This window comes from Vipera ursinii (assembly GCF_947247035.1).
Source record: "Vipera ursinii genome assembly, chromosome: 5".
In the NCBI taxonomy this organism is placed as follows: domain Eukaryota; kingdom Metazoa; phylum Chordata; class Lepidosauria; order Squamata; family Viperidae; genus Vipera; species Vipera ursinii.
The window spans coordinates 54255059-54281213 of record NC_139518.1 but is presented as its reverse complement, the minus strand read 5'-3'; the positions used below and the strand labels follow the sequence as shown (position 1 = coordinate 54281213).

The window sequence follows — 26155 nt, the reverse complement described above, 5'->3', positions numbered from 1 at the left end:
GGCACCAGGTTTTTATTCTTTTTAATACTTTAATGTTTTAAATACTTGAGTTTTACAGCTTTAATAAGCAGGCATATACATAGAATGAAGGCTACTGCTAAGCTTGTAAGCCGCCCTGAGTCTTCGGAGAAGGGCGGGATATAAATGGAATAAATAAATAAATAAATAAATAAATAAATAAATAAATAAATAAATAAATAAATTTTATATGTCTTTTAATTTTTGATTGGGGGACATCCAGTTTGCTGAAAGATGGGTATAAATGTTTTAAATAAAAAATAAAATAATCTATATATGTGATTTGTGATATTACAAACAAATTTAAATTCCAAATTAACAAAATTGAAGAATTAAAAATTCAGCACCATTGATACTCCAGTCTCTGAACAAGTAGTCAATAAGTAGCAACTATCTGTACAACATGACATTGTCACATTAGTTTTGATTGATGTAAAATATGGGGGAATGTTTCCCCCCCCTCTTTTTAGTTTCTTTTAAGACTGAATTATTTATAAATAAAGGTGAGATTAAATATTTAAATAAATATTAAATACAATATTTAAAAAACAACAGATCTTAGCAGGATTCAGCCTCAATTTATTAGTCCTCATCATGCCATTACAGTGTCCAAAGTACACTAGAACCTAGATCGGATGCAACTGACTTCCTAATTATTTCACTAAGCAGTTTCGTACTGACATTAAACACAGGTCACAAAATGGATCCTTTGGATACTCCAGTCCACACCTTAATAATGAAGCTGACCAAGTTCCCTAAATACACAATACTGTGATTCCAACTATCACCCATACAGCCAGTCCAACAATATATTACTGCACAGTCAGTAGTATCTAATGTGATTCAGATACATGGTTATACTTTCACATTTCTCTCTCTTAGCAGATCATCTATAAGGATAATCAACATGATGCTGGAACGGTTCTAGATAATCTGTTTCTTCCAAAAACACTTAAAACTAACCAACTACCTGTCTCAAATACCTTAGTGTTCATATATACCTGGAATTAGTGGAGAAGTCTTCTTCAGCATAAGCTGTCCTTCTGTGTCCTTGAAAATGATCTCACCATTTTATTATTAATTTTATGCACCTAATTAGTATTTATTAGCCACAACAGAATCAAGCTGTACATTGTGAGGAATTTCAGTGCACACTAACTGGAACTATTCCCAAAAAACCAAACTGGCAGTGCTCTAAAATGACTTCCATAAGTGTTACAATTGTATGTCCAAGTCTGTGTAGCAATACTTTAGCAAAATTATGATAAAAGAGATGAATCTCCATCACTATTTGTTTCACTAGAATAATTCTGTTCAGCACCTCTCAAGGATGAAATTGTCCTCTTTGGCTTAGGTCAGCCTTTCCAGATAGGCCAGATTGAAAATACAACCAAATGATCTAATTCTACCTTAGGCTACATTAATAGTCTGATAATGAAAAACCTCCTGCTGTCTCTTTTAATAGCCTGAAAAGTTAGGAAGATTCCCTTTTGCATCTCTCCCTCTGTACATATTATGCAGTTGAGAGTTATGCCACCTCTTATCCCATCATCCCCTAGGCAATACCTCTTCCCTGTTTTCCAAGGTCATTCCCACATACCATTACAGTTTAAAAGTCACACACAGTTGCTAAGTAAAAATAGCAATTTACTCAAGGCAGAATAGATAGTGGAAGTCAAGGAAAAGAATATAAATCAAAACAACCTGTGGAAAAGAAATCTTGTCTGAGCAATTTTGCTTTTAACAGGAACATGCAGAAGAGTAATTAAAATCCAATCCAAAGTTCAGAGAGCCAAGTTAGGTTTGTCAGCCAGATCCAAGGTCAGAGTTTCATGACTGAAGATTCACAAGAATGATACGCCAAAGGAGGAAATCAGACAGTTGTCTCTAATAAAGTAACAGATAAAGCTGCCTTTTAAATTAGGCTGCAGACAGCTATCTTTAATCAAGTGTGTTAGTCCCTTGCTTGACAAGAAGCCTCATTGAGCACCTGTACTGTTCTACTCTCTGAATCTGAGAACTTGGAAGCTGAAGCTGACAACTCCAGCCATTCCCATGGTGCCTGTGTTTGATCAGCCTCAGGTGACTCCTGACTTAAGAGTCTCCTGAGGCTGGTATTCCACATGTTCAGTTAGAGCAGCTTCTTAAAGAGTCTGAGTCCTGGGTCATGGCACTATCTTCCTCCCCAGAACTCCATCCAACCTCAGCTGGAAGCTTATGATTCTGGACGTATTGTTTATGGAAGTGACATATCAAAGGTGGAGCATGAACGTGGAATGCATCCTCACCACCACTGGCCATTTCTCTTGTAGTCCATCAAGCAATGTAATCAGTCTTGATACTTATTGGAGTCCAAAATATATGTCACCTCATACTTGGGCTCATCATTTATCACGATAGGTGGTGGAGGCAGAGGATTTGAACAATGAGACATTGGAGCATCAGCTGCCAACAATGATCTATGGAAGACATGGTATACCTTATTTGATGCAGGTAGTTTAACATAGGTTACTGGGTAATTCATAGCTTTAATTAGCCTCCAATTAATAAAGCAGCTGCAGGTTATTGATATTGATCAGCAAAGTGTTTATATGATTTTTTTTTATTTTTTGCTTTCCATATCTGAAGGATTTGGTGGATTGCCTTCAGTTCCTGCAAGCATTGATTGCAGATGTAATTGATTAGGTAGGGGAGTCCAGAGGGGAAAAAAAAGATGGAAACCATAATGAATAAGAATGGTGTTATTTGTACAGAAATGTGATGTTCAGTGTTTTAGGCGCATTCTTCTGAAGCCAGAAATTTAGTCCAATTGTCTTGATGGTAAGTTACAGAGCACCAGAGAACTGGCTTTCTTGGAACATTCTTTGACCAGCAGCAAACTGGGCATGAAACAATATATTGCTCTACTTATATCTTGTAATGTGGCCACCAGAAATCTCTAGCCATCTACTGAGAAGTCTTAAGTGGACCAAAACACTCTGCTGGTGGGCTGTCATGACATAAATGCAGAACAGTAAACTGCAAGGTTCCAACGAGAACTTCAACCTTGACAGAATAAGACATTTTGATCCAATACCATGGGGGAGGTTATTATATATATAGCTTCAATTTCCTTCCAATAGGCCTGGGTAAGTAGCAGGTAAGGCATGGGCTGTTCTTGTAGTTCCTGAAGTAAATACAGTGGAACATTGGAAGCAGCAAAAAAATTTTTTGGAGATATAGTAGTAGCAGCTCAGTTGATGTCTGATAGTTTCTATTATGGCTTCCTGGACTGGGCATTGGCATGCTTGTTTGGGCTGCTAGGTATATAAGTAATTTTAAAATTAAAATAGAAGAGCAGCAACTACTGGATTTGTCTTTGGTTCAGCTTCCCGGTTGTCTGATGAAGCTGATGGTCAAGGTGTATGGCCTTTTCCAGCAGATACCACCAAGTTTCACGTGTGGCTTCAGTTGCTAACAGTTCTTTTTCCAAGATGGTGTACGTTTTTTGAGCTGTGATAAGTTTGATTAGCCCCCAATAGGATGAAGGAGTGTTATCTGCCATGAGCAACAGCACTCCCAGGGCTACATCATAGGCATCAGTCCCTATGACAAAAGGCCGTGTTGGATCTGGATGATGAAAGGTGGGCTGAGAGATGAAATTAATTTTTTCTCCTGAGGAATACACAATCCTCAATAACCTGGATCAAGTGAATATGTGCTCCAAAAGTGATTGGAAGGCTGTTATTTCTAGTTTGATGAAGAAATTTTCTACTTAAGCTTAAGTGACTTAAAGTTCAATTTTATTTATTTATTTATTGGCTTATTTAAAAGATTTATATGGCTGCCCATCTTAAACAACTCTGAGTGGCTTACCAACAAAACAGCAAAACTTTTGAAATCAAGAGGAAATTCTAAGTACGCATTAATCTAGTATTGTTTTTTCATGCAAATCCAATCTTTCTAAAGATTTATATCCAAGGAATCTGAATTAGGAAGCAACTCAGTTTAAATTGCTTCAAGATAATAAAAGTACTACAAATATATATTACAAGGAATGTTAGGGTACAAAAGGAAAGTAAAAGGCTATGCTGGATTTATGAATAAATTTGAATCTATTATTTGTAAAAAAAAATGGAAAAGTATGCTTAACAAGGTTTAAATAATTCATTAAATATTGTATTTATAAAAGTATTGTGTCTGCTAGTGAAGCACAATTTTCTGCATAATTGAAAAGACTCTCTTAAGAAAAACTGATTTTTCAACACTTAAACAGGCTTTTCAGTAATAAAAGCACAAACAGCAATGATTAACTTACTTCAAGAAAAAAATTAACCAGGTATGGATCTTGTTTCAATTTTGAACATACTGTGCAGAGAAACTGGATTTCTTCATTTTCTGTAGGCGTTGCAAGAACTTCACCACAGAGTCTTATTAATTTCTGTTGAAAAATTACAGAAATATTTTTTAAATTAGATTTTTTTAAAAAGTAACAATTTCTAATGATTCTTTTGTAGAATCATACTTTAGATGTCCTTAAAATAAGAAAACAAATATATTTAATAATCAAAAAGAATGTATTTTTAAATGTACCATTTTTAAAATTAATCCAGTACCTGTACAGGTCGGTGTACATTTATGTGTGGAAGAAGAGGTTGCTGTATTCTTCCCAGAAGTTTAGTATAAAAAGATAAAACCTGCTGTTTCATACCTGGAGGACACTAGGGAAAAAATGAGCAAAAATTAAAAATTATATGGAAACTGATGAAAACAATTATTTTCAATATTTTTATATGTGTAGCTTTAGTTGACAAGCTTCTGATATTACACAGAGATTTATTTTTTAACTTGTACAGTATTGAGCTCTTCTGAGTTCTATTTTGACTGAAAGGTGGCAACAAATATTTAACAGAATACAAAATTATTCTTCTAACAAACAAGAATAAATTTTATAACAAACAGAACACAATTACAGTATTTAAGAAAACTGATTTTTCATAATACACCTTACACAGCAGAGTCAAACATGTAGTACCTATTGGAAATACCTTAAAATAAATATATCTTACTATGATTGTTGACCCCTATGAAATGTAGTTTCTTTAAAGATTCCCAACAGGTGCTATGTGCTTGCCCATGTGGACTCTGAATCACATATTTCCACCTGAATCAATCTTGGCCCAGACCTTTTTTGTACATCATGCCAGCATTTTAAACTAACAGTGATACATGAGTGCATAGGCATGGTTGCATTGGTTGGATGAAAAGCAACCAACGTTGTTTAGGTATGACTTACTGAAAATGTAATTAGCATTTGTGGCCCTAAAACTGCTAGACGAGGCCATGTATGCTGACACTTTCCCAGCAGCAATCTCACACATGGGAGGGGGAGCTACAATGAAAGTTAACATCACAGAAAGGATGCTGATTTGCCTTTAAAGCTATACTGCACAGTTTGATGAGATTTACAATTCAGATCAATCACGAACTGAGAACTTCAGTAAAGACTAAGATAAACTGGGCAGTAAGAAAATAGGATTGAATAACTCAGGAACAAACCAATTCAGCATTCAATAGTTTTCAATCTGCCCAACTTGCAAGACTTTCACATACAGTATGCCATGTGTTTATGCATGATTCTAACTCTTAGTAGCAATATCTCTTCCTAAAATATCCTAAAATATCATTTCCAACGCATCATTTCTTGTTCAACAAGACTGGAAGAACATGAAGATTTAATATGTGTTAAATTACATCCAATCATAAAGTCTGGCCTTTATTGATAAAACCTGATATACTTACATCAGCCTTGCCCAAGGTGTATAAAGTTTCCAAGATTTTGTGATGTAGCAGATATTCCATACAAGGCCCTGTTTCCCCAAATTCCCTTTCATTTTCTTCTTGAACTAAAATGTCCAACATCTGCTCCAGATGTGATGGAATATTAGTATCAGTCACAGGCGCTTTGTCATCTACAGAAAGCATTTACATTAAGATGCAGCTTCATTAGCATGGTATAAGTAACTTACCAATATAGCAAATATTCTTTTTATTTACTTTTAAATTTTCTCACGTGATAGAAGAAATAAAAAAGGCAAATGTATGTATTGTTTTTACTAACCACTGAAATTGGTGCATATCTGTTGGAATTAGCTTATTAAAGCAAATGGTTGATGACATTTTGTGAAAAAGGACAGAAAACTCTTGCAAAAAGTGCTTGGAAAAAAAGTCAGTTGTATATCCCCATCTTCGATATTACTAAGTACACATATTTTCTGATATTAAATCTCAATGTAAAATACATTTAATCCATGAATAAAAGCAAAGACACCATTTATACTACTGGTGTAATAAATTAACTGAAGCCTAAGTGGTATTTATTTATCTCAGAACACTAAAAGCAATGGAGGTACAATTTCATCTAAGGAAACAGTTACGTTACAAATAAGCCAAAGGAAAGTTTACTCCATTTCCTCTTATGCAACTTTCTACAAATAAATGTTATTTCAAGGTAAAGAAAGTCAAAGTCACAGGAACAACTTGCAACAGCTGAACTTCTGGACTTTTAACATTACAAATGTGTTTCAGAAGTGTTGCCAAGTACACCATCTAGAGGTCATCAACTAGATTCCCCTTTATTTTATTATTCCTTGGATCCGATTCTGTGTACGGTATGCCATATGTGCGGAACTACAATTCCCATCCACTGAATTGCTGAAGGGCAATAAATTGAAGATTATTTTAGATCACTACTTTCTAAGTAACAACAAAGAATTTTGTCTTACCTGATGTTTCTATGTAATAATGGGTAATTGCCTTCCAATGGTAAACAAAATCCTCTTGCAATGGAAGGGAAGGTGCAAGCTGAAAAAATACAAACAAGTGAAAGATATAAAATATGTATTTTATATTCCTCTAAACATCTTTGCAATTTACTTACGAATTTGTCACAAAATATACTGGACAGATACATTGTTCAACAGGACAATGATATAAAATGCAGCTGTCATTAAATCAGGTTACATAATTCTGAAAAAAATGATCCATAGAGCTATGTATATTATCTTTTTTACTTTTTTACTTTTACTTATAAAATTTATTCTGATTTTATTTAGAGGAAAAGTTAAAAGGCAAAATTAGAACAAAACAAAAGCAATATGACAAGGACCCCAACAAGACTTACGACCTTTGGTTCAGTGACCGTTTGAAGTTACAACAGTGTTGAAAAAATGGACTTATGGCTGGTCCCAGGATTACAAGCATTTAAGTACCCTTGCTATCACATTATCAAAATTTGGGCCCGCCTGCACTTATAGAAGGGGTGCTTCAACTCCACATACCTGGCTATATCCCCTTCCCCATCTCTACCCTTTTGGTATTCCACACTCCACCATATACCTCTGTTCGCAGCTGCCCTTTGCTATCCTCTTCACCCTGCTAATGGCCCAGGATCCAGGTGCTGGGTGACGGTAAAGCTTTGAGATACATGTGGTAAGGTCAGCAGGACAATGGAACTCATTTGTTGAAGAGAGCTAACTAGGCCTGGAGAGATGGCAATGCTGGAAGAAGTGGAGAGATTAAGGCTTCTGGACTGTGCAATACATACTGTGTAGTTGTGTCGCAAGTATTCCTGGAAAAGTGGCCTGCAAGGATGTCCATTCATAAAGATGCCCAGCACTGCCATAAATGCTATTGGCACTGGGATATTTAAAAGTGGTATCCAGGGCCAGCAGTTCTTCAGGACCCTGGTGATGGCAGATGGATCCCCGATTAGGGCTGCCTCGATCAAAGCTTACAAACCTATGCCTGCAACAAAAGCCTATGCCTGCAACACACCCTCCTCCATGGTTGCTAATATTGCCTCTGCCACACATGCCAAAGAACTCCTTTGTTTTTACAAGACTACCCACTCCACAATCTCTCTGGCCAATGGGGAGGTGAACCACATGATGTAAGGGACGGCTTAGCCATTTAACTTTTAATGTATTGAACATCTCAAGTGTCTTGAGAGCTTTTTCTGATTGGCCAAGCCCTTTACTTTATCATGTGGCTTACCTTCCTTTCCCAGACCTTACTAGTGCTTTTCTTAGTTGATATTTGAGAAGAAAAGACTGAGCTTTCACTAAAGGGAACAAAAAAAGATACAAAACAAAAAACAGGGTCTGTGGCTACTAGAATAGTCTAGTTTAATTTAGCATAATTTCCTCCTACACCCAATCTTAGATACTATAATAAATATGATCTGAAATCATCATTACCCCAAGGCTTTAAATCCTGCTTTCCTTAAATTGCTGCCTAGTAATTAGTTTCTTGGCTTAACTTTAATAGGAAACAAATTCTCAACTACAGTGGTTAAGATCTTACTTTCTGGAAATCAAACCATACAAATTATATTATGGTATAGTTCTGGATATGCCCGTGTGTTTTTTCTCACTTGTTTTGCACCCGTCAGTGCCTACTTTATGTTTTTCTTTTGTGGTTGGCAATACTACTACAGCAGCCATTCCATCAATAAAAAAGTCCATTTGTGACTTATTCAATACCTGAATTATTTTTTCAAAATCCAAAATACCAAAAATGTCCAACAATTCAAATTGTTGTGGCTCTTCAGGCTTAGCATATATGAACCCTGCTAGTGATTTTAATGAGCCACAAAACTAGCTGCTTCTTCTTCTTCTTTTTGCTCATTCAGCAAACTCTGAATGAACACAAAAAATTAAAAGTATGTAAAACTTTGTAAATTCAGCTAGCAGTTAGAGACCCATACTATTTAATAATTTGAGTTTTACTACTCTGATAAAAAATACCTGCTAATGGGATTGGTGCTCTAAATCAATCATTTCTACAGTAATTTCTTTGGGGCTTGCTTTGTAAAAACATAAAATAAAATCAATCTTTCCATATGGATCATAAATTTTATTTACTGTGCACTGAAATATGTATGTACCAACTGTTATGATCTGGAAAATAAACAGCAATACCATTGCCTACCCCTAGTATTAAAAGCCCCAACACACCAGTGTTTCTAAGTAATGCATAAGATGTATGACTTGATTAATGCAAATAATACACACACACACACTAATTAAAAATGTAATTTGTACAAATAAGTGGTCTGCATTTTCTGTTCCATGGTAAAATTGTGGATATCAAAGTTGTGTATAGCAAGATCTTGAATCTATGGGAACTGAAAAGTTATATTCCAGACCCTACAATTATCCTCTTCCCCTGAGAACTTCATTTCTTTTCCTTCCATAGATATTTTCTTTACAATATACCTCCTTCCTCCCTCAGTCATGATGGGTATCATTGGGTCAGAGTGATAGGGCTTCAGGTGGTCTGTTCTTCAGATTGAATTTGGTTGGCTGGTGATATACAGAAACGCTCCATTTGCACCTTTTGGGTCATATTAGTTTTTCTGCTCTCTATTTCAGGGGGTCCCCAACCTTGGCAACTTTAACATGGCAGGCTGGGGAATTCTGGGAGTTGAAGTTCACAGGTCTTAAAGTTGCCAAGGTTGGGGACCCCTGCTCTACTTTCTTTTATGATATTAGAATAGGAGATTCTTGATTATAGAACTGGCATTCACTGGCACAACTGCGAATTCCACCATGAGAAGGAGCAAATAAACAGACATTGTGAAAACACATTGTGATTATTTGTATGTAACCACAAAAGTCCATCTGTTATTCTTTGCTTTCCTAAAGTAACAAAGTACAAGGTCAAAACTAAGGATACATTAAAAGCTTTACATATACTAAGGTTTGATCTCTATCAATCACAGATATGAGAAACCATGGATAACCATAAATTGACTCAAATGACAATTACCTTCAGTATTTTAGAAACATGTGACTTCTTAAATACATGTGGCATCCAAACAGAAAAATGCTCTGCAGCATTTGAAATGTACTGAACCATGAGTCAGGTTGTAACCTTAGAGTGAGAGGTAAATTTATAATTTATAATCAGAAGCTATTTCTTTTTATCTTTTTTTCTCCCTTCCTTGCAGTTTTAGCTTTCCCTTTGATTTCTTTTTCTTTTCTCTTCCCTACTTTTTATTAATTTGAATTAGTTTTATCTTTTTTAAAAACTTTAAAAATTATTATTATACACACACACACAGAAACACACACATAAAGGAATTAATGCTACCTGCAACATAAAATTCATGTTTCAGTTCTTGTAGCAGAAATAATTCCTTGATCTATATAATTGGCTGGGATGCAATCTACTCACAGAAATTATACTTATATTAATGTGTTTGTGTGTGTGCGCGTGCGCACACATGAGCTTTTATCACAATCAAGCTGTATACAAGGAAGCATTTCCTTTGCAGAGGAACAGATGATGCTATGTGTTCAGCATAGATTAATTGTAGGAATAACTTGTGTGGATCGTATGACAAGTTTTCTATGCATGCAGATGTCACACAACTCCCCCTTATGTCAACTCATATTTCTTTAGGGCCTACTATACTTGAATCTATACTTTGTAAAGTGATACCAATCCATGGGAACCGGGATGCACAGCTGGAGGTAAATGGCAGGTAAGTAAGCGAAACCGAAATCATCCACCTCGGTCTGTGGAAAAATTGTTTTCCATGAAACTGGTCCATGGTGCCAAAAAATTGGGAACCGCTGTCCTAGTATATACAGTCTTAATCAAAATCTTGTTAGCAAAAAGTCCTACCATGTTTAATACAACTTTCTGGTTAAAGGCATATAAAAGTTACAATTAATTTCTGTTGTCAATTTTTCAATGTGACAAGGATGCAATTCCACTTGTGCCAGGCTCTTATATGAAAAATATATGCTTATAAAAATTCAGCTTTACTAGTAATATGCTGCTTTTACTCCACCCTTTCCAATTGCTTAGTTGACTCCTATGATTAAATATGCCATAAACTTAGCATCTAGCAGAGCAGCTAATGAATACCTTGGAAAAGATATTCAAATGCCGTTATGTATCTATATCTACAAAGATCAGAATTATGCAAGCTATGTTATCCCCTGTGACACTCTGTGGAAGTGAAAGTTGTACTTTAAAAGATCATTGAACAAATCATTCTAGAGTTCTTGAGACCCAAATCATTAGGCTCCAATTATCCTACTTTGGACACATTATGCGAAGACCCAACTCTCCAGAAATACTCTTATGCTGGGAAAGATAGAAACTAAAGAAGAGGATGAACAGAAGGAAAATAGACTTACAGAGTTACAGAGATGATGAGCACATCTTGGAGTCAAAAATGACTTGATGGCACATAATGGATCTATCAATAATTAAAGTACATGAAGAACCTACGCTTCGTAATCATACATGGCACCAATCTATGCTTACGATGTCATCTTTTTGATTTCTTGCTGAATATGCAACAGGGGACTTTGTCAACCTAGCAGTTCGAAAGCACGTAAAAATGCAAATAGAAAAATAGGGACCACTCCGGTGGGAAGGTAACAGCGTTCCGTGCGCCTTTGGCGTCTAGTCATGCCGGCCACATGACCACGGAGATGTCCTCAGACAAGTGCTGGCTCTTCGGCTTTGAAACGGAGATGAGCACCGGCCCCTAGAGTTGGAAACGACTAGCACACATGTGTGGGGGAACCTTTACCTTTACCTTTAAGTTCAAATAATCCTATTCCTGCCAACAATCTAGGTTTTTATAAGCAGATGGTATAAGGAACCAGATGTGAGCCATTAAACTCCCTCATTTCTACACTTTTGCTCCCTGGGGGAACATCTTTAAAATCAAGGATCCGGTGATCTGATAGCAGATCAGATCCTCTCTTCAAAGCACACCCTACACTGGAGAAACAACGGCCCCCTCTGAAAACGAAAATTGGAAGACTCACATATAACACAAGCTGTATTTTGTGGAAAGGTCTTTTTTGCTATTGTCCTAAAGGCTTCCAAAAATAGCACTACACCCATGTTAATTGTCTAATTGTCTTTTATTGCAAAACGGGTACCTTTTATATTTACCAGAGCCTTTTAGCCTTTTATTTGGCTACACTTATGTTTTAACATAAACATTTGTCTATTTGCTGATCCCTCCTGTAGTCCAGGCCCAGAAGCATAATTGAAGAGGGCTATAAAATATTTTTTTAAATGGACAAATAAAGGGAAACTGAGCTATGTAGCTGAATTCAATTAGAGACTAGAAGGAAAAAAAAGGAAGCGAGAATTATATCAAGTTCTTATAGCCTACTTTGCCATCTGAATCCGGGTGCGATCTCCCCTTCTTCCCCAACAGGAAAAATTAAATAAAATTATTAGGTGATCTGAAGCAAAAAGACGAAGGCGGTCGAACAGGAGAGGGAAACCGAGAAGGCCCTGAAAAATAAGTTCTCCCCAGCTTTAGGCCCGAGGTAAGCCCCGGCCTTGCGTGGCGGGCGCTGCCGGTGGCCTTACCGCTTCCACGGCGTGCTGCAGGATGGAGGTGAACTTGGAGAACATCTTGTCCCTGGACTGGAGCAGCCGCTGACGGGAGGATCTGGAGAACTCTTCGATCCGCCGCCTCCGCTCCAGGGTGAGGGCTGCATGCGGCTGACCGGGCAGCGGGGATCGGATCGGCTACCGAAGCAAGTCGGGCTGCCCAGCTCCGCCTGCCGCAGGAGACACCGTGGCACTGAAGGAGGCGAACACCCACCCGCGCCGGGCTTCGGCTACGGAGCCCGGAAGCCGGAAGCCGAGCGCCTTCGCAGGGCGCCGTCGCTTCTGCTCCCTCCCCTCTCAGGGGCCTCCGAGAGCCGCTACGTCCGCGGACGCCGGTGCTGCAAGCGCTTTAGCCGGAGCCGCTTAAGCAGAAAACAACGCGGGCTCCGAGAAGAACTACACAGAAGAGCGCTGTGGTGTAACGCCAACGGCCACTAAAGGATCTCCCAAGCGCAGCTCTCCTTCCCCTCCCTCCCTGCCTCCCTCGCAAGATCAAGCAAATGCCCGACGAGGCAGAGCGAAGTTCTGATGCACGGCAGGTGCCTATTGCAGGGGAAGGAGGCGGCGGGGGGGGGGGGCGAGAGAGGGAGAAAAGCGGTAACACGAATGCAACTACCGGCCGAGGGAGGAAGAGGCGAAAGAGGCGGCGAGTTGGCCTTATCTCGAAGCCTTCGCTGGCTGAAAAGGGGTCGACCCAACCTCCTGTCCCGACCCAGATGCTCACTCACCTCTGGCGGACATGGCTCAGACGGACCAAGAGAGAGGAGGAGGAGGAGGAGGAGGCGGCGGCGAGCGCAAGAAGCGAAGCCCCCCCGACGTTAACCGGGCGCAGCCGAGCAGCATCTCCCCATGTGCCGCCGGGACTGCGAGCGAGAGGGCGGTACCTGTCTGCGTCTCAAAGGGAGCGAGGGAGCGCCGCGGAGCAGCACGAGAGCCGACCGCCGCAGCCACTGCGAGCAGCGAGCGGCTGGGCCTGGGCGGGGCCATTTGCCGCTTCGCCAGGCGCTGCAGCGCCAGTCGGGTCTGGCTAAAAAAAACAAGCGCCTTTCCCGGCCCACCAATTCGTGGCCGGGGCGGCCTGCGGAAGAGCGGGGTGGGGGTGGGGGTGGGCGATTTGCCTCTTCGCTCCTTGACGCAATAACATTCCGGGATGAATTCTGGCTTAGCCGCCGGATAAAGAAGCCAAGTCTGTTTTTCTGAGGGCAACTCGGGACATACACGGCGTTTGCAACGAGCTAGCAACAGGTACTACCGTCATCCAGGATATTTTTAAAAGGGGAGGGGGGCGCCTCCAGGTGCCCACAATGAAGGAACCTCAGCCAGTATAAACTGATGGAAACTGTATTTGAAATGATCGGTATTTTGATCAGCAATTTTGCATTTAAAGCAGTTAAATCGGTTAAAATATATTCTAAAATATATTCTAAATGTACAGTTTTCCCCACGCAAATATAGTATTGTTTTCAATGGGCAAAGAATAATGGAGGGGAAAAATTGACTTCGAGGTAAGATGAATGAGAAAAAGGGGGAATGTTCAGATAATTATTCTTCATTTTTGGCCTTTCAGAGCCTTTAAAAAGTCCTGTTGTTTCCAGATAGATAGATAGATAGATAGATAGATAGATAGATAGATAGATAGATGATAGATAGATGATACATGATGGATAGATAGATGGATAGATAACCTTTATTGTATCTTTTTACTGTAGACACAATGGCACGCATTAAAAATGGAATTTAGTTGCTTGCTCTCAAACTGCAATGAAGGTTTTATAGTTTGTGATGTTGTGTGTGACTTCAGATATGTGGTGATTCATCAGCTGAAGCATAACCATATTATGGTTACAAAACCAGTCAGTGTTGTTGATGCCTCCTGGTATGGGAAAAAACAGAAACTTACCTCAAACCTGGCTCCAAACCTGCTTTTTTCAAGAGGGATACGACAATGTGCACCTTGGTCAACTATTACACAGCTCATTCTCTTGGCACAAATAGCAAGACTTTAATCCCAGAAGAATTTCCAGGTGGATATGTTTTCTCAAGATAAATTGATGGCCAGAATATTATTGTAGAGTTTATAACCTTCGCTTTCTTGCGAAGGTTGTTGAGAGCGTGGTGGCGCATCAGCTCCCTTTCTTCCTGGAGGAAGCTGATTATCTGGACCCGTACCAATTGGGCTTCAGGCCCGGGTACAGCACGGAGATGGCATTGGTTGCACTGGTGAATGATCTCTGGCGGGCTCGGGACAAGGGTTGCTCCTCTGTCCTAGTCCTATTAGACCTCTCAGCGGCTTTTGATACCATCGACCATGGTATCTTACTGCGGCGTCTCAGGGGGTTGGGAGTGGGAGGCACTGTCTTGCAGTGGTTCTCCTCCTACCTCCTGGGATGTTCGCAGTCGGTGTTGGCAGGAGGGCAGAGGTTGGCCTCGAGGCCTCTCGTTTGTGGAGTCCCTCAGGGGTCGGTCCTCTCGCCTCTCCTGTTCAACATCTATATGAAGCCACTGGGCAAGATCATTTGGGGTTGGGCATCATCAATATGCTGATGATACCCAGCTTTTCATCCCTACCCCAAACCACCCTAGTGATGCCCTCGATGTGATGTCCTGTTGCCTGGAGGCGGTTCGGGTCTGGATGGGGAGGAACAGGCTTTGGCTCAATCCCAACAAGACTTGAGTGGTTGTACATGCCGGCATCTCGGGAAATTCAGATTATTCCACCTCTAATTATGGGGGGTGAGTTATTACCCCCCCCGTAGATAGGGCTCGCAACTTGGGTGTCCTAGATTCGCAACTCTCCTTGGAAGATCATATAGGAGCTGTGACTAGGGGGGCCTTTGCCCAGGTTCGCCTGGTGTGTCAGTTGTGGTCCTATCTGGACCGGGATGCCTTGTGTACAGTCACTCATGCGCTCGTGACCTCTCGTTTACTGCAGTACTGAGGACTACTCGGAGGCTTCAGCTGGTGCAGAATGCGGCCACGCGAGTGGTGGTGGGGGTTTCCCGATACTCCCATGTAACACCTCTACTCCGCGAGCTGCATTGGCTTCTGGTTGCCCTCCGGGTGAGATTCAAGGTGCTGGTGATGACCTATAAAGCCCTAAATGGCATGGGTCCGGATTACTTACGGGAGCACCTGCTGCCGGCATCAACGTCCCTTCGTCCAGTGCGCTCCCACAGAGAGGGCCTCCTCAGGGTGCCATCGGTCAGAGAGTGTCGACTGGCGGCCCCCAGGGGGAGGGCATTCTCTGTGGGCGCGCCAGACCTTTGGAACTGTTTACCAGTTGAGCTCCGGATGGCTCCTGACCTTTGCTCCTTCCACCGTGACCTAAAAACTTATTTATTTGAACAAGCCGGCCTGGTCTGATGGGTTTGGGGTATTTTAATAATTTTATTAATTTTTACTGTAATTGGGCTACAATATTTAATTATTTCTTAACTTTTGTACATTGTATTTTTATTGTATTTATTGCCCTGTACACCGCCCTGAGTCCTTCGGGAGAAGGGTGGTATAGAAATGAAATTAAATTATTATTATTATTATTATTATTATTATTATTATTATTATTATGTATGAAATGTCTAAAACATTATCTGTAAGTTCTAGATATAACAAAAGCACCATCCTTTTCATTGAACGATAGTAGGTACGTCATATATACAATCAAAATCTTCAGAGCAACTAAAAGTGCATTATCTGCTCTATGACACACTATATACATCTGTCATAATGATTAAAACAATATTTCAGAGGGCCTCATTCTGTCTGCCTAAATGTGCACCCAAGTCTAATAAGTCTAAAAACTATCCTGATTTCACTAAAAATCTGAATTGAACTCTGCCATCTGAGATACAGTCTCAAATTAGTATTGGAAAATCCTTTAGTGGTGTTGACTTTACAAGCATTGGCTTTGTCCCTCATGGCTATAGATTAAAATCCAAATATGTTGGATTTTACACTCAACATTTCATCTCAATTGGCTAAGAAAAAGTTCTGTTGGAAATCAGTTAAGAGGACTTGAGTTTTCTCTATAAAAGTATTACTTAACTATACCACTCGTAGCATAAAATAATGTTTTATTATTAGAGTTATTAGAGTTTTGGGGGAAGTCAGTTGAAGCTCCTAAGCCTTGTGTTTTTTATTTTGTCTTTCTAAAAAGTTATAATAAACTTATAAAATTAATTTTAATTATGTCAATTTTGAAAGAACAAACAAAAATCGCTCATTCTTATAAATCAGTGCAGGGTGTCTTTAAATCATATACAAATAGTTTTTTTTCTTAAAATGAATTTAATGCAACAGCAAAACTTTGGCCATATTGGATCTTGGCAGAGAATGCATAATTAAGGATGCATGTGTTATACTTGCCTTAAATCCGCAATTTTTTGAATTTACGGTATCAACAATTACGCAATTTTCATGCATACTGATGTCAACATGATATAATACTGAAAGGATAAATCTACAGGGAATTATGCTGATAATTGTTGAGCTCTCTCAATGTTTGAATAGGCTTTTTTAAAGGAAGGTCATGGAAGATAACTGAATAAATTCAGACAGATTTGTTTTCTTTCAAATATCGCCACCTCAATCTATTCAGTTAAATACACTGAAGCAGCCAATATACTATCCATTGTAGATATCTAATGATTTGTGAGGTTGATCATTAGTTATATTATTAGTTGCAGTGTAAACAAAATACAAAATGAAGTCTATGAAGAATTCTCTAATTATGAGGAAATAGACAATTTACATCTGGGGGGAAATAAATCAGATGTTTCCTGCAGATGGCAGTAGGTTTACACATTTTAAAGTGGATGCTATAAACCTCTAGGGGGGGGAATTGTGTTTTGTAGAAAAACTACCTGATTTATACAAAGTATGTAAACCCCATTTTAAATTTTCATTTTTAGAAAAAAGTGCATGTGAAATTGAATAAATTATTTAAAAAATAGAAAAAATATGTACAAATGCAAGGAAAATTCTTTTTGCTCATAGAACTTATTTTTTCTTACCAGTCTTTCTAATGCAGTTTATCTGCAATTTTCTTTAACTGTATTTTACCTTTTACAGGGAAATTTTACATCCTGGTCCATCATTACTGCTATTGTACTATTGTACTATTCAAATCTGTGTGTGCTGTTTGTAACAGGAATAGGCATTGCCTAGGCAAGTGGGCTAAAACATTTTTAAAATCCAGAATGTCTTGACAGCATTTGAAGGATCACAGAAAAAGATTTCCTTAATTCACTGAAATATGAGAAGAGGAACGTATAGCGCTATCAGACTTGCAAGACTTAAAACTAATCCCAGTAAAAGTAGTTTCACCTTTTCTGCCAAGGTGAGTTCATAATCTGGCCTACCTAGTGGAGGACACCCCCCCCCTACTCTTTGTTTGCTGTTTTTGTTGGCCTTATAAAGCATTGTTGAGTTTCAACAAGTAGTGACAATAACAACATATGGGGCCACCAGGATAATGGAAGAAGAGGAGGAGAACTGAACAGACTGGTGAGGACAAATATGACAAGGACCATGATAACATCATCCTCAGCAGGAAAGAGATTAGCAGTAGTAAGTGGATAAAACAGCCAGGGTCATGTTTGTCCATTTTTAATATATTAAATTGAATGGAGCAGATGGAGAAAGTTGTAGTCCTGAAAGACCAGTTTTAGGACTGAATGAATGTATGTTTGTTGCTGAAGGCAGATGAGTGAAATAAGTCACAATCCCTCTTAATAAACTGAAAGGGGACTTCAACAAAATAATACTGAGATGTAAGTAGTGGCAAAAGTGGCCCATGATGAATAACATAACCTGGTTGCTTGTGAATTTGAAACAAGACTGCTGACTTTGATTTTAAACTTGGGAATTACAAGAAAAGGGATAAAGAAAAGGCTGGGGTACATAGCAGGGAAGTTCGTTACTGGGTCAATTATGGGAGAAAACAAAGACTGAAAACTAATTGTTTTTAATATTATTATTTGTATGTGGACTTTAGCACAAAGTTTAAGGAGTGCTTAGAGAGTGGTAACTCGGCTTCAGTAAAACGGCCTAATAACAATCTTGCCTCTGCAGAAAACAACCCAAGCCAAAATGACAATGAAAGGCAGTGACCAGAGAAGAGAGAGCATTTCCATATTAAATAGGAGTATGAAAAAAAAATTGACATCAAAACTGATAATGATAATTTTAAACTGAGATGCAGTCAGGCTTTGAGGGTAGATCATGTGGTAAAAGTTTGTGGGGCAGTTAGAGAAAAATGAGGATAAGCCCTAAAACTCTTAGATGTTCTATTACTTGCTGTGCATCTGGCTTTGATTAATGTGATACATGAATTTTTCATCATTTTGTTGATGAGATGCTTACGTACCCTGTTTTTCACTCTTTGATGGATACATTTATCTCTAAAGAAATCCCAAAGGCTGGAAAATTTGAAATCTTATTTGTGTCAGAAGCATCTTCAAATTATAGACATATAATGTTCAACACTGAGCAGGTAAAATACGTATAAAATAGATCATAGATATATTGTGCATATAAAAGGTATGTAAAATAAATAGAATTAAAGCTAGGTGACATTCACCCAGTATTGGGCCACATCAACAGCATGAAGTCTTCCTCCTAGTACATGTTGAAGGACATCATATGCACCATAGCATGTGTGTGAGATGGATCGTTCTTTCCCACATTCACACAGAGTATCTTCTATAGGGAAAACACATTTTCTTAAATTGTTCTTTGATCTTTCTATCCCAGCACACAAGTCTCTTTAATGATTTCCATACAGGCCAAGGTTATTCTTAACCAGGCAACAGACAATCATGTGGTTGTGCTCAGTTGTCTGGTAGCTCCTTACTCGCCTTTCATAGTTCCAGAGCTGTCTGTGGCAGTTACTTGTTAGGAGGTACAGAAGTTTTGAGGAAGCTATTCCTTGATCTCAGCCTTGACCTTGGAGGTTGATAGCCGTATAATAGGTGTGTTTCTGCAATGTCACTTTAACCCATTCTTTCTGGGCAGCATTTTCGTGGCAGAACTTTGGAGAGGGTATACCAGCTAAATAATCCATCTTTTGTATTGGGGTTGGTTTTAGACACCTCGGTAACCAGCCTCACTTTTTCATTTAGGGCCACAACCACCTGTTTTGCATGTTTTGATCTGTATCAAACAGAACTAGCATATCCTCCAACAGAGTAATGTAGCTCTAATATGGAAGTTCTTAATGTGTGTGGTTGGGCGTCCATCTAGTGCGTTATTTTTCTCAGATTGTTGTTCTTAGCAAATATTTTGTTTGGTATTAAAACAGGTATTCTTAAAGGTAAGTGTGTGGTCTAGAGCTATTCCTGAATACTTGGGGGTAGCTCAGTGTTCTAGGCCTGTACCACCCCACCATACTTGCAGTATTCTTGATGTCTCACATTTTTTTAAAATGGAAAACACAGAATTGTGTTTTCAGCTGGCTTGGCTTCAGCTGGTTATCCCTGTGGCACATAGCCATTAGGTTCAGACCCTTGGTCAATTTTTTCTTGGCAGCCTTGAAAGTTACGCACTATTGCCAGATCATTGGCATAAGCAAAACTCCTAGTAGCGTCTGGCATGGTTGGTCATTGGTGTATATGTTAAACAGCATAGGAGCTAGTACACTGTCCTGCAGAAGTTTCTTTGGATTGTCCATCCTCTATGTTGTTCATGAAAGTCAACATAACATCTATAGGCATTCTATAATGTTCAAGTTTGAAATAAAACTGGTTTATTCAAATTAGTAAAGTAATATAGTGATTACTAGACAATGCCAATAACCTATTGTCAGGCCAACACAGATCTTGTGTAGGTTATATCACAATTCACGATATTCTAAGGGCTACTGTCTAATTGAATAATTATTTTACAATCATCTATATAAGGAATTAGAGTAGTGTTAATTCAAATGAGTCAATTTTAAAATGTGTCAACTTCATGGCCTCAACCTGTTATCACTATATTCCTTTGGTAATTTAATAAACCAGTTTTATTTCAAACTCTCCAACTTTTGGGCTTCTTTAGAGATGACTGTCTCCGTTACAGAGTGAAGTCTGAAAAATACTGAATTAGAGGATGTCATTCTTGGAAGCAACTGTAGAGAAATTGCAACATATTGACAATAGCTTATCAAAGCCAGAACTGCTCTGCAATGTAGTGATGTAACAGCATGACTCTTATACAAACGGGGAAATATGAATGGGTGTTATTATCTTTATCCTTGAGTACTGCAGAACTGGACATGCATTTCTGATATATACTTCAAAGTTTCCTTTGGACACAGGGAAGATGCTGTAGTGAAGAATGTAGGTCTTGCCAGTGTCATGAAGACTTGTTACTTGTCTAGCAATTCACCTTTGCCTAGATGTGAAGCAAAAAGAGTGCAAACTGTATATGACTTAAACAAAAAAATTTGTTCCTACAAAAAGCTGTATATTTTATTTAATGATTTTAAAATTTAAGTAAAAGTCCCAATGTTCAAAATTCATCTAGCATAGTTTTCCAGTTTCTAACTTGGTGCCTTAATCATTACACCAAGATGGCTTGCCTAATATTCTGTAGGGAAAGTCCAAATAGTCAAAATGGCAATGCAAGCAAAGCCCTACATCTTTTGCACAGGCATCAAAATTGCACACATGTACAGAGAGAGAGGCTATTCTGGATCAAACTGCTGTATTGTGATTGATCCCTTTGTTAAGACCCCTGTGCTGGTCTGTATAAGCAGATGTTATCACTATTAACAATTCTTTCCAGATAGCAGAACTCATAAAAATATCTTTTATCATCCAGAAATACCTTTATTTGCATGTAGTGTAGATTACAGCAGATGAGGTGAATTAGATGATAACGCATGATATTTCCAAGGTCAAAAGACAGTATTGACTCAGTGTCTGCTGGTCATGGAGGAGCACGTGTGTCTGCCGGTTATGGAGGAGGAGAGTCCCCAGGGAGCAAGAAGGAGGAAGTCCATCCCAGAAAGGGGAGGGGGTGTAAGGCACATGATCAAGAGAAGGAGGAAATATGTCATAGAGAAGGAGGGGTTTGGCTGACCAGGTCAAGATAGCATATTATAATTTCCCCAAACAACCACGTGGTGGCAGCACACTCCCCGTCTGGTATTTCATAATACCACTATAGAAAATCATATAACGGTAGTTATTCAAATGCAAATACACGTTCGTGAATTGCTTGTTGTCATAAAACACCTGAGAGATATAAGAAATAAACCTGAGATATATAAGACATAAAAATCTGAGAGATATAAGAAATAAACATGCATACATATTGCAATAATAAGAACTGCCATTACAAGCCTAAAATAGTCTAAATTAAAGTTCAAATCACTTTTCTTCTTGAAGTCAGGATCCAACCAGGAAAAGCGACGAATTCAGTCTTCAAGAGGTGAAAGCAGGACAAGCTCTGTGATGGGTCTGATGAAAGTTTTTGGTGCCTTTAAATTCTTGAGCTTGTTGGTCCTTGAGCAGAACAAGGTAAGTTGGGGATTGGGGTGAAGATGAGACATTTGAGACTGGATCATGAATTAGTTGCTCCCCGCCATGCTGCTCCCCGCCATAATTTGAAGCAGGGTTGGATGCAGGTGGTTGCTGTGGATTGCCTAGAAGTGGAGCAGGATGCATAGCTGTAGCGTGCTTGTCGCTGTCGCATTCTGTGCACTTGACAAAGGCTTTGCAATCTTTAGCAAAATGATCGTATGAAGCACAGCACCTGTAGCATATTCCAAGTTTTTGGAGAACCTCTTTCTGCTCTTGTACAGTCATTGCTCTAAGCTCACGACATTTTCTAAGAGGGTGAGGTCTTTTGTGAATAGGGCGCTGACGATTAGAATCTTCATTCCCACCACCTGAATCACTCCATTGAGGAGATGGTACAGGAGGCGAGATGTCCGTTTTTCTTGTAAGCACAGCTCCACATGAGTCTCTGTGTTGAGCTGCTGTGTTAACATACCTTGATGATGATGATGATGGAGCAGGCACACTGGATTCAGGGTAGTTGGAGCTGGGATCATTTCTTGTCCAGGCGTGACTGCCGATGAACCTTGATGATGATGATGGAGCAGACACACTGGATTCAGGGTAGTTGAAGCTGAGGTCATTTCTTGTCCAGGCATGTCTGCTGATGAATTTGCAAAAATATGAGAATGGGGGAAAGGAAACATCATGGCGTAGTTTGTAATCTGAGCCTTCCTGTGTCCATTTCTCCTGCAGGTTGTATGGCACTTTTGACACCACTGGATTGACATCGTGGGAGGAATCCAGGTAGCTCAGACCAGTTAGACGTGTGTCTGTTTTTGCCAATTCTATTTCCATGAGGAGATCACTTAGTCTTTGAAGCTTGTAATTGTCTTTGTTGCCTAACTTTGGAAAGTTTTGTAGTCTTTCGAATAAGGCATTCTCTAATGCTTCTGGACTTCCGTAGGTTTGTTCAAGTCATGCCCACGCAGCAGTGAGACCTGCATCTGGGGAGTCAACATGTACTGTTTTCAGTCCTTGAACACGATCTGCGGATTCTGGGCCCAGCCACTTTATGAGTAGATCAAGTTCCTCCCTGGTGTTGAAGTTGAGATCAGCAATAGCAGCTTTGAAGGTTGCTTTCCAGGATCTGTAGGTCTCTGGACGGTCATTAAACTTTGAGAGGCTAGAGTTGAGGAGCTCTCGGCAAATCATGTATCTGGCATGGTCAGAACGGTCTGACCCCCCCACTCCTTGATGCCAAAGAAACTCGTGGGACCCCTTGGGTGTGAAAGTTCTCTGGTGAATAAGGGGAAGGTGTACCAGGATAGAACGATGCTGCAAGAGCATTCAGCTGTGGTGTAGTCCCTAAGGCTTGTGCTGACTGTCAATTCAACCGTTATTGATTACTGGAAGTTACATTGTCATTGGCGAGAGGTGATGCAGTTTGAAGTGTTGGCGCACTTGTGTTGTGGCATTGAAGAGGTGCAGGCTGGATTTGTGTGCTGTTCTGGAAGTACAGCTGATGCACCTGTGTTGTAGTGTTGAGGAGGTGCAGATTTTTGCAGTTCTGGGGTCTCTGTGATGTTCGTAGGAAGTACAGTTGACGCACTTGTGTTGTGGTGTTGAAGAGGTGCAGGCCTTTGCGGTTCTGGGGTCTCTGATGTTCGTAGGAAGTACAGTTGGCGCACTTGTGGTGTTGAAGAGGTGCAGGCCTTTGTGGTTCTGGGGTCTCTGTGGTGAGTCAGGACAGCATTGTTCGTGGGAAGTACAGAAGATGGCTCTGCATTGTTGCAAACATTATGCTTTAACACATATTGACTGGTGTGTTCCATCGGATCTTCCACTTCTATTGGGATGGAACAATCCACATCGGTGCCTTCCTGCATCGCCTGTTCATAGACCTTCAGCTTTGCTCGGGCAGCTGCCTCCTCCCTTTCCATTCGCAGAATCTTTATTTTGTATTCCACCTCTGCTTGGCGGGCTTTGTTCTCAGCTTCCACCTCTGCTTGGCGGGCTTTGTTCTCAGCTTCCACATCTGCTTGGCGGGCTTTGCTTTGGGCTTCTATTTCAGCTTCCTTCCTGGCAAAGGAAACTTGCACTTTCTTTTCTTCTGCAAGCGCACGGGCCTCCACTAGCTTGTCATGTATCGTTGAAGACCTGGAGCGAGAGGATCTAGCAGAATGTACTGTGACTTTAGTTGATGTGGATCTATGAGATCTGGTCTCCTGCAGTTCAGCAATACGGATTTCTGCCTTATTCTTTGCATCTTGCACTAGGAGATCTCTTTGCTGGTTTAGTTCATCAATGTTGGTTAGTTCTGCTGAGGAATCATCTACATTAGAGTCATTCAAAAAACCTGTGTGTTTTGCAGACAGCCGCTGGTAACTTTCATATGCTGCAGATAGATGACCTATAGGGCCTCTTAATTCAGCAGGATTATCATTAAGGCTCTCCAAAACTGACATGCAGTATGCAGTTCTGTCCCATAGTTCTGACAGATTACTGGAAAGTTCATTTCTAGTTGTCTCATAATTTTCCCTGATTTTCTGGGTTGGTTTTATTGTACGCTTAGGTTTTACAGCAGGATCTTTGTACAAATCAGGGTTGTCTGGTCGAACCAGCTCTTCTGAATCAATGGGACACTCCGCCATGGCTAGGATAGATACAGAAACTTCCTAGGTATTTTTAACTAATTCGGTGAACTGTACTCTTTGACCACCAGGTGACGCCTTCTGTGTGGTTAGAGACTTTAGGAAAGTTCACCCTTTAGCCACTAGGGGGCACTCTACATGTGCCTGGGGACAAGCCTTATATTTGCTGAGCAGCCACCGGGGTGCTGCTTGCGTAAGTGGGTACTTCAACGAAGTTTACCCTTTGACCACTAGAGGTTGCTGTTTGGAAGCAAGCCTGTTATTTGCAGATCAGCCCCTGGGGAGTGCGCTGTGCTGCATGAGCAAATACAAGCCTGTTATTGCCCCTAGCCTTCACTTGGACACAAGGTCAGCCAGATTGTTTCTTCTTAGGACCACAAGTTGTAAGCCGGTCTGGAACTCTTAAGGAACTGCCTGTCCGTGTTAAGAGTGTCAACCATAGGCTTTAAACTGTGCCATTAACGAAGGTTAATTTGCTCCTTGTTCCTTTGTTTAGAGCTAGTGGGACTGGGTAGGATTGCTTTGCTTTAGGCCTTCAGTTGCAGGTAACTTAACTGTAGGCTTGCTGAATAATCTTCCCTCTGGAGATTCAAAAGATATATTTTAGGATTGTTAGCTAAATCACTTGTTTTTTTCATATAAAGATGCTTTCATGGCTTGTCATAAGTGTGAATCATTATCTTTCTCTGTCTATACAGCTTCACATGCAGTTTAAATTTGCAGACAGTATAAATGTTTCAGCTTGGCCACCAGAGGTCACTGCCTGCTCTAACATAAATCCAAGTTTGCTGTTTACTTCCTGCATTCCAAGGGTAGGGGTCTCTTTCACTCAGCAGTAAACCAGGGGTTTGGTTACCAAGGCAACTAATTGTTTTATGGCCCCTTTATGGCTGCTCTCAGAAGTCTGTTAAACAAAGGGAGTTTAGCAAACTGACAAACTTTTCTTCCCTTTTGAGTAAAATTCAGCTCTGAACACAAATTGTGTTTGCAACACAGGATATCTCTGATCTTCCCAGTCAAATTTGGGTGAATGGCATTTTGGAGAAGACAGACAGGGAAATTTTTATCCTGCATTTGATTTCAAAAAGGCTTGAAGTTTACAAACAGTCTCTCTTTGCAATTAGGAACATTTGTAAACATTCAAAGTATATCTGAGCAGAAATTCATTTGCATTTCAAAGTCTCTCCACATTACTTTAAGACACTGGCTATAAATTCAATGACAAAGAGGCAGTAAGATTTTAACAGGTCTTTTGGCTGGTCTCAGGAAGACAGGAAGAGACAACAGTTCACAGAAGCACAGATCCTAGAAGCACGACTCTGTCTCTTGCAGAATCAGCTGGAGAATGACAAATTAAATCATCTCCTTTTTTATTGCAGGCAGGCAAGGAGTTCAAACTGTCTTTTGACTATTCTGGATCAAACTGCTGTATTGTGATTGATCCCTTTGTTAAGACCCCTGTGCTGGTCTGTATAAGCAGATGTTATCACTATTAACAATTCTTTCCAGATAGCAGAACTCATAAAAGTATCTTTTTATCATCCAGAAATACCTTTATTTGCATGCAGTGTAGATTACAGCAGA

At 39.8% G+C, this 26155-nt stretch overlaps 1 protein-coding gene and 1 long non-coding RNA gene across 5 annotated transcripts in view; both read right to left on the bottom strand.

Annotated features, from left to right (window-relative positions):
• Nucleotides 1–14712, bottom strand: part of FHIP2A (FHF complex subunit HOOK interacting protein 2A) — a 38960-nt gene extending 24248 nt beyond the window's left edge. For 3 of the 4 annotated variants that reach the window (XM_083364092.1, XM_083364094.1, XM_083364095.1), the window contains exons 1-5: nt 12412–14712; nt 6783–6861; nt 5800–5969; nt 4614–4718; nt 4316–4438 (exon numbers count right to left, since the gene is read on the bottom strand). In XM_083364092.1, the coding sequence (XP_083220218.1) occupies nt 4316–4438; nt 4614–4718; nt 5800–5969; nt 6783–6861; nt 12412–12456 (522 nt within the window). In that variant the 5' untranslated portion in view covers nt 12457–14712. The remainder of the gene's footprint in view (nt 1–4315; nt 4439–4613; nt 4719–5799; nt 5970–6782; nt 6862–12411) is intronic. The other variant, XM_083364093.1, reaches the window with a different exon arrangement.
• Nucleotides 14713–20643: 5931 nt separating this feature from the next.
• On the bottom strand, nt 20644–22928 carry LOC310641388. Its single transcript, XR_014492723.1, has 3 exons — nt 22414–22928; nt 21244–21923; nt 20644–20808 (listed from the first exon to the last, which is right to left on the bottom strand). It is a non-coding gene; the product is annotated as an uncharacterized lncRNA (long non-coding RNA).
• Between the last annotated feature and the right edge of the window lie 3227 nt (nt 22929–26155).